General features: G+C 44.5%; 1 protein-coding gene across 1 annotated transcript in view; it reads left to right on the plus strand.

The window, feature by feature from the left end:
• CLSPN (claspin) overlaps positions 1–5,872 on the plus strand; it is a 38,254-nt gene extending 32,382 nt beyond the window's left edge. The window contains exons 23-25 of the mRNA XM_063312081.1: positions 1,068–1,150; positions 1,697–1,858; positions 4,826–5,872. Coding sequence (XP_063168151.1) covers positions 1,068–1,150; positions 1,697–1,858; positions 4,826–4,936 — 356 coding nt within the window. The 3' untranslated portion in view covers positions 4,937–5,872. The remainder of the gene's footprint in view (positions 1–1,067; positions 1,151–1,696; positions 1,859–4,825) is intronic.
• Positions 5,873–9,346: the final 3,474 nt, after the last annotated feature.

Here is a 9,346-nt window from a genome sequence, read left to right on the forward strand (position 1 = left end):
CTCCTTCTGAAAAACCTGCCAAGAAAACTGCAGGGACTTGTCCAGGCAGTTCCCGAGAATTAGACACAATTGAATGGATTAAAAAAAATAGCTAGGGAAAGATTCCTTCATACCACTGTACAAAAATAAAGGGAATTCTGTTACAATAAGGCAGCCCAGGATGATACAAACACCTGCAGTGCCAGCATATCAACAGTAGCCATAGAAAACTTTGATAGAAATAATGGCTTTAATCTAGTGCTTGAACTATGCTAACATCAATGACTTCTTCAGTGGCCTGGAAAGGGCGTTTCACAAGTAGGGTAGCACCATTGAAAAGAACATCCCCTGAAGTTGCCACATGCCTCTCTAAAAGTGGTGATCTAAAAGAGATCTAAAAGGGACCCTGTTGCACACCTCCCTGGTTTTTCTCAGTTCCATTAGGAGGAGGTGGTTCAACTTTAAGATGCATTAAATTCCCAAAATTCCCTAGCCAGGATGCTGGCTGGGGAATTCTGGGAGTTGAAGTCCACACATCTTAAAGATGCTAAGGTTGAGAAACACTGGTTTAGATTCAAGGTTTGAAATCAACTGTTTTCCTTATGTCCGGAAACACACTTGTAGCCACTCCTCTGATAATATTTCTGAAACATTTGGACGTTTGTATCATGGGGATTTCCTCCTTTCCTCAAACCTGTTTTCAGCAACAGCTGGGATTCCTTAGTTTATAAAATGTAATTCTTCTGAGCCTGAGCATATCTGAGGATGCCTATCTCCCATTTAAAAACCATAAGATAAAAACATTTAGGAATATGTTTTTGAACTGCAGAAGCAGCAGCACAATCTAAGGGTAGCAATATGTATGACTGTAGGTGGGGGTGAATGCCCTGGATATTATGCTCGTTGGTAACTTCCCTTGCCAAATACTGTGAGTGCCCACACATTTGCAGTTTCTCCAAATGTGAAATCTTTCTGCTTCTGCACAGTGCAAATGACCAAGGAAGTGGCAGATAATAACATTTTTTGTTGTTGCTGGTTTGCCTTCTGAAAAGCTTTTTTTCTCTCTTTTTTTCCCTTTGCCCTCCTAGCAACCTCTGCAGTAGCTGTTCAGGAAATTAAATCACTACCCAGAAATCCATTTGAAACTTTCCAGCTTGGCAGCAAACCACAGGTTAGTATCATCTGAGGAGGGATGATTTCTTGTTTAAATTCGTACTGCCCATAGAAAGCTTTCTTTTTAATAGAGGTGGGCCTGCTTTCTCCGGTAATAGATACCAGATTGCCCCCAGGGGTTGGGGTACCACAGATGGCTTTGGCTGTGTGAGGAAGCTTGTCTGTCTATTGCTGAGCCATGTGCTTCCCATGAAAAATGTCCCAGGTTCAACCCTGTTTTTCTCCAGTCGCAGAATCTGAGAGCAAGGCTGTGGAGAATTGCTGCTAGTAAAGTAGACAAACCTGGTTAATGAATCAATGGACTTGCTGCCTCTCTCACTACTGCACTGGTCATATGTTCCTGACATGTTTCTACCACGGCTGTCATAAATTAAGAAACAAAGGAATTAATTGAAGTGTTAGGGTTTTTTTTTTGCTGCTCTTCCTTATTTACTGTGCCTATGAGACAGAACAAGGTGACTGTCGACATTCCTGAAGGCTGAAACAATATTCAGTTGTGCTGCTGGAATGCATGTCTTCAGGTACTTTTCTTTCCACTTGACAGCTGAAGAATGGATCCCTGCTGAACCAGCCTAAAGCAGTCTTGCAGAAGTTGGCAGCCATGTCTGATCTCAACCCAAATGCCCCGAGGAACTCGCGGAATTTTGTCTTCCAGACACTGTCCCCAGTTAAGAGCGAGGAGATGAGGGAGAAGGCCAAGCCCCAGGTAGAAATCTGGTTTATTTGAGGGGAATCTGTTACTTAAGTTGTGTTTTGTTTTTATTTATTTTATATCTGTCCATCCACCCATCCATCTATGAAATCCTCCCTCCCTCCCTCCCTCCCAGCCTTTCTCAACCTTTTGACCCTGGAGGGATCCTTGAAGTATTTTTCAGGCCTCGGGGAACCCCTGCACATTCAGATATAGGCCAGAAGTTACAAAATTAGTCAATTCGTTTCATGGGTAGGCCTGAGAGCCAGTCTGGTCTAGTGGTTAAGGTTCTGGGCTAGAAACCAGGAGTCTGTGAATTCTAGTCCCGCCTTAGGCATGACAGCCGGCTGGGTGACCTTGGGCCAGTCACTCTCTCTCAGCCCAACTCGGTGCAATGCAGACTAGCCTCCTCGTGCACCCCGGGCAATGTGACTTGTCACGGCTAAATAGTCCACACATCTGGCTGCTGGACCTCACAAGGATTTCCTAGCAAGAAAAAAAGCAGCATGAACACTGAACTGCTACACCATACGATTAAAAAAAAAATGAGTAGGCCTATATATAATATGCATTAACCATGTTCTTAAACCAAAAATAAAGAATGAAACTTGGCTCTTTAAGGTGAAGTTGCCCGAATTGGAAATAATTTTTTGAATAAAGCATGATCTCCCAGGGAACCCCGAGCGACCTCTTGCGGAACCCTCGGGTGCCACGGAACCCTGGCTGAGAAACCCTGCTCTAGGCCCCGTGTTCCCCAGGTAGAACAGTTTGATTCACAATTGTTCCTTTGGCTGGCAAGTAGATTGAGATGCTTTCATACTGTGGGAAGAGCAGCAGCTGCCCATAGACAGGGGATGTCCCTATCCTGTGACTTCAAAGGGGCAACTTTTGTCTCTTGGTGGCTGAAAATCCCTGCTTGCTGTTAGAGGTGAGCTTAGGCACTCCATGGCTAGGCATGCTGACCCAGCCAATCACCACTTTGGAGAAATTCCCATCCAACTGCAGAGCATGGTTGCTTCAATGGGAATCGGCAATCTGATGATGTAACAAGGTGCTTCGGAGCAGGCAGAGGCAGGCTGTTGAAGTCTTCGCAGCCCAAAATGTGCATTTTCTTGGGATTGCGTAGCTACCATGCAAGCCCTGGAAAAGAGACAGCTTGATAGGTGTGGCATGCGTGCCCATGCCTGCTCCAAAGCTTGTTTTCGGTTTTGGATCCAAAGTACTGCACATCCCTCGTGATAATTAAAGCAAAGGTTTTCAGTTGTGTGGTCCTGTAGTTGATAGTTGTTTGCTTTGCTTCCAAGCTTCCTGGATCTGCTGTATACACCAGATGTTTAGTTGATGCAGTGGGGCTTTTTCTGGGTGTTCCGTTAACTCACTTTCCCAGCTGTCAACAGCAGGGCTGTTATTCCCGCCTGTGAACAAGGTGTGACCTGCGTGCTGATCCACTTGGGTTATGGCCCAGTCTGTCATGTTGCTCAGCCCTGGGCTTTTCTCCTAGCATGAAGGTCTTGGTGACATCCTGTAGTTCAGTGTTTCTCAACCTTGGCAACTTTAAGATGTGTGGACTTCAACAGGCATGTGCTGGCTGGGGAATTCTAGGAGTTGAAGTCCACACGTTTAAAGTTGCCAAGGTTGAGAAACCCTGCTGTAGTCTCTAGTTCAGCTCTCTCAACATTTTGACCCTGACCCATTTGGACCTTTGAAATATTTTTCAGGCCTCAGGGAGCCCCTGCACATTCAGGCTCAAATATAGGCCACAAGTTACAAAATTATTATATTTGTTTCCTGGGTAGGCCTGTCTATATGCATTAACAGTGTTCTTAAACTAAAAATAAAGAATGAAACTTACCTCTTTAATATGAAGTTGCCCAAATTGGAAATAATTTTTTAAATAAATCGTGATCTCCCAGGGAACCTCTAGTGACCTCTCGCAGAATCCTAGGCTTCCACGGAGTCCTGGTTGAGAAACCCTAAAAGGTAAAGGTAAAGGTTTCCCTCGACGTAAAGTCCAGTCGAGTCCGACTCTAGGGGGCGGTGCTCATCTCCGTTTCTAAGCCTTGGAGCCGGCGTTGTCATAGACACTTCCGGGTCATGTGGCCAGCATGACAACTCGGAATGCTGTTACCTTCCCGCCGAAGCGGTACCTATTGATCTACTCACATTTGCATGTTTTCGAACTGCTAGGTGAGCAGGAGCTGGGACGAGCAACGGGAGCTCACTCCACTGCGCGGTTTTGAACCGCCAACCTTCCGATCGGCAGCTCAGCGGTTTAACCCACAGCGCCACCGCGTCCCTTGAGAAACCCTGCTCTAGTTAAATAACTTTTAAGTGCTGTTGGGCTTGGATTGTGTTATTCAGTTTTGGAGAGGGCAGGTGCTCAACTGGCTACAGACAGTCCTCAACTTATGACCACAATTGGGACTGGAATTTCCATCGTAAGTTGTTGTGGTTGTAAGTCAAGTCACCATTTGACTGGACCCGATTTTATAACCATTTTTACGGTGGTTGTTAAGTGAAGTATGGGCCATTAAGCAAATCACTGTGGTTGTTAAGCAAATCCAGCTTCCTCAATGGGCGTTTTTTGCCGTAAAATGGCAAAAAAGTCGCAAAATGCGATCATGTGACTCTGGGATGCTGCAACCTAATGTGAGCCAGTTGCCAAGTGCCCAAAATGTGATCATGTGACCGTACAGGGGGGTGCAACATTTTGTGACGCTCGGAAGTGACAGGACCTAAGCATCCATTCCGAGGCCGTTGTAAATTCGGACCGTCATTAAACAAATGGTCATAAGTCAAGGACTACCTAGAGGCAAATCAGAGGCTCCAGGTTAAGTTACATGAGGAGGCTTCTGTTAACTTGGGACACAGTGGTTCTTTTATAGGAGCCAATGACTGAGATATTTCCAGAAACTGATTAAATTAATGAGATTCTGATGATCTAGAAATCTTTGGAACTAACTAGTTCCTGCCATCTTCCAGGTCAAGAGAAGAGCTGTGCTTCCCATTGCTGTGCCTTCTCCTAAACGACTGCGACTTGACAGCATGTCAGTTCAAGAAACCCGAAGTATATTCCAGTATTTGGAGAGGTAAAAAAATGCCGGTTTGCGCGGCCCTGTCCAGCCACATTTCAGACTATGCACAGCTGCAAAGACAATGCACAAGTCTGGAACGGTCCTGTGCTGGATGGGCAATGGCCACACTGAACATTGTAGAACAAACGGCATGATTGTCCTGCCAGAATCCCCAGGTGTTAGTTGGGGAGCAGGGGAAATTGCTCTGCTCTTATCTGTTGTTGCAGCTCTGGCTCCAGCACTAAGTGAGCCTGCATTTTTCTAATTAGGTGTTTTTTCCTTTCGGACTTTACTCGGCCTAAGTCACATTCTAAGACGGTGCTGTATTTTGGGCCGAGCTTGAAGCATCGTGATCCCTGTGTCTGGGTCTTAACATCACCATGGAGGCTGACTGTATATATGTATACATAACTATTTTCCCTCAGTATTTTGGAAAGTTTCAGTGTGTTTTTAATCAAGATTTTAATTTTTCTAAAGGCAAATTCATACTGTGGAACAGGATATATCTGTAATATATATGTACCTTGTTTTTTTCCTTTTGGTTCCCTGTGCTTCATTCTCATGCTCTTGTTTTAATTTTTTTTTAAATAAACAAGAATCTTGAATTAAAGTCAAGAAAAAAACAGAGGGAGGGCTTTATTTCAATTATGCCTCTCCCTTTATGTAATTTAATATGTACATTTTAAAGCGTATACAATGAAAATGGGGAAAAAAGGAAGTCTGGAGGAAAAGTGTCTTGTTTACAACTATGTTCTGTTTGAAATCTGGAGGAGAAATAGGATTACACAACAGGCTTCTGGCCACTTTTTCCAGGTGTTCCTCCCAAGACATTCCTCTGGTGGTATCCTGCCTGGTTCTTAACATATTGTAAGTTCATTTTTCCAAAGTCTCCCGGCAGTGATCCCAGGCTGCACACTGTTCTGTAAATACTAAGTAAATGAATAATATTTGTAACCTACGCACACACATTCACACAAGGCTCTGCAATCAGGCTTTCAGAATAAACAGAGTTGTTAACTGTGGGAAAAAGAAGAAGAGATTATGCCAAAAATGAAGATTTCAGTAGAAGCTGTTGTGTTTGATGAGTGCAGGCAATTGAATTCTTTTTCTGTGTATGCATTTGAAACTATAGTCGGCAGATATATTACTGCGTGTCTCCAACTTCGTTCCACAGCAAACTATCCAGACACTGATCAGGCCCACACCTGTTGTTTTCAACAAGGTAGCTGAGATGTGAGTTCAGACAGTGCCCCGATATTGATGCATTCATTGTTTCCCATTAAGAGAAAAGTGAGTTTTACCCTCCAGTTATGGCTGCAGTTCACTTCTTTTTAGCATCAGCATACAGAAGGACAAAAGCAGTTGCTTGCCCCACCAAGCCTGCTATTTAAGAAACCAGGAGGCTGTGAGTTCTAGTCCCGCCTTCGGCATGAGAGCCGGCTGGGTGACCTTGGGCCAGTCCCTCCCTCTCAGCCCAACCCACCTCACAGGGTTGTTGTTGTGAGGTAAAAAGGAGGAGGAAGGAGTATTAGGTATGTTCGCCGCCTTGAGTTATTGATAAAAATAATAAAGGCGGGATAATAAATAAAATAAAATAAATCCTCCAAGGTTATGCAGCAGAATCCCTTGTGTGATTTTCTACTGTTTTTTAAGAGATAGGCTTATGTTAAAATAGCACATTAAGTTTCCAGGAGTCTAAAACACCTAACGCTCCTCCCCAGAATAGAAAATACCAAACACAAGTGCTGCCCTTTCTACTGGTATTACTACCTCACCGCCACCCCTCCTGGGCCCCTCAACAACTGGAGAACTTTTTTTTTTTAAAGTGCATTCCTCCAGAAGGACATCTGCTGCTGTTGTGGGGGAACGAAGGGAAATGAAGTGATGACTAAAGGATTTGGATAAATTCCTCGCTGCAAAAGTGAGCTTTAAGAAAAGGTGGTATGCCATCCTGTTGATGTCCTTGGAAGGGCAACGCAGCGTAGAAGGAGTCCTGGGAATAGGCTGAACTGCTGCCTGCATCTGTTAGTCATCGACTTGCTGTTTCATCTGATACTGTTCTCTTTTCGTTCTAATGAAATACCTCTTGCTTCTAGCTTATGCATGGCATCCAATTCTGAGAAGTACCATGTACCCCCCACCCACCCACCCCCTTTTTTTTTTGGCCCTGAACTGAAACTGAGGACACATTACTCATCCTCTTCCCCTGCAAATGGGTTACTTTTATTTCTCGCTCCAACAGTGAAACTTTAGGATACCTTACACAAAAACCCAGCGCTGGGGGCAGTATTAAAGCAGATTGTCAAGGATGGTGCTCAGTTCTCCCCCCTCTCTCCCTTTTCTTACCCATTACTTTTTTTCAGTTGCCAGAGGAAACAGTCCAGAAACAGGAGCTCCCTAATCTGGGCCAAGGAATTAAAAGGTGATAATAGATGTCATTCTGTGAAATGAGTGCCACTAACCGAAATAACTGGCCGCTGTACTTCCCCAAGCTACTTTATCCCAAATCTTTGTAATTTACAAAGCTTTGCATTAAGATGCCTCCTGGAAGCCGCCTCAGCATCCATAATAAGCCACGGGGAGGTCAAAATGTCACACCCTGTGGTGTGACATTGTTGCACAGAAGACAAAATTATGTAAATTGGTGTTTCTCACCTCAGCAACTTTAAGGTGTGTGGATGTCAACTCCCAGAATCCCCCAGGCAGCAATGCTGGCTGGGGGATTCTGGGAGTTGAAGTCCACTCATCTTACAGTTGCTGAGGTGAGAAACACTGGCTTAGGAGATGGCCTGGTTCACACAAAGAAGACAATAAAAGGCCGACCCACAAACTACCAGACCCCATTTTTATCCTAGCCTTATATGTTGTGCAAGCTACTCAAAGGCTGCCTGGTACTTAAAGTCAAAGGTACTTTTGAGCATGTAGGTGTGCAAACCTCACACTTGTCTGCAATCCCTTAAACCAGAGATGGCTTTTCCTGGGAGGAGGCAGATTGCCTTCAAATCCAAAATGTGGCACAGCCCTTTCAAATACCAGCTTCTCATTCTGAAGGAGCTCCCAGCTCCTGCCCTACCCCTTAAAGCAGTCAAGCATAGCCTGAATTTCTGGTGCCACTCCCCAGAATCCTAGAACACAGCTTCCCTGAGCAAGCTGGCTGGGGAATTCTGGGAGTTGAAGTCCACACATCTTAAAGTTGCTGAGGTTGAGAACCACTGATGTAAAGACATCATGACATCTGAGGCAAGGATGTAAGTTGCACATTTGTGTGGTGGGAGCCTGACACACGTGCATTCACCCCTACACACACACACACACTCACACACACACACTGTGGACACCCATGTTGCAGGAAAGCAAGCAGAGGCCATCTCTTGCTGCTGTACACTTAGTCCTGGGACACCTTGTTCCTTGATGTTAAAAGAGCACGTCTGGTGTTTCATTGAACAAAACGTTACGGATAATGCATTCCCAGAGCAGGATAGCAACTGCAGTCTTTCACTAGACCTTGTTAATTGCTTCCAGGGCTGGTGACAGGTCCCCCCATGCAGGCCTGAGCTTTGTCATTTTTTTCCTTGCATTAAAAATGAAGTGTGTGTCTCCAACACACAAGATGGCTGATTGGCCCTCGTCGTTTGATCTCTGGGAAGGCACTTCCTGACAAAAAGCATTAATGCCTGCAGATAAATTAAGGCAGTTTCAGGTGTCAGCCTTATTTATTTATGTAATTGTGTAATCAGTTTATTGGCTGCCTCAACCGCTGAAGCAACTCTAGGCAGTGTGCAGAGATAAAAGAATTTAAAGCAGGTTAATCCCAGCCAATTGTAAACAAATATAAACCACCTATGCTGGAAACAGCAAGACAGAGGACAGCAGGGTCACAAATTTCCCTGTTCTTAGGCAGAGCCATCCAAAAGTCTTGACCTACATGGACTCAGTCCCTATTTCCCACTTACTGCTCTGAAGTGTGTTATAACCTGGTGAGTCCTGATTTAATTCTCTGATACACTATAATTCTCAAGTGAATTATAAAAGGGACTAGAATAGGGAGAGAATGACTGGGTTCATACAGTGAAAGAGCCACGGCTTCTTCAGCAGTCCTTGTCAGATCAGCAATATGACAAATCATGCAGCAGATTAAGGCAGCCCCAAAAGGCATTATGGTTTTGCTCAGTGTTTGAACTAGTTCAGTAGCTGGATTCACACACCGTGGAAAAATATAGCTTGTTTAGCCCCAAGGCTAGCTCATGTAACATACTGACCTGAAACGCAGTAACATCTTATGCAAACTAGATTCTGGTATGAGTCTATAATATAAATCAGTGTTTTTCAAACGTGGCAACTTTAAGATGTGTAGACTTCAACTTGCAGAATTCTCCAGCCAGCATGGTGGCTGGAGAATTCTGGGAGTTAAAGTCCACACATCTTAAAG

This window comes from Candoia aspera, chromosome 10 (genome assembly GCF_035149785.1).
Source record: "Candoia aspera isolate rCanAsp1 chromosome 10, rCanAsp1.hap2, whole genome shotgun sequence".
NCBI classification, from domain to species: Eukaryota; Metazoa; Chordata; class Lepidosauria; order Squamata; family Boidae; genus Candoia; species Candoia aspera.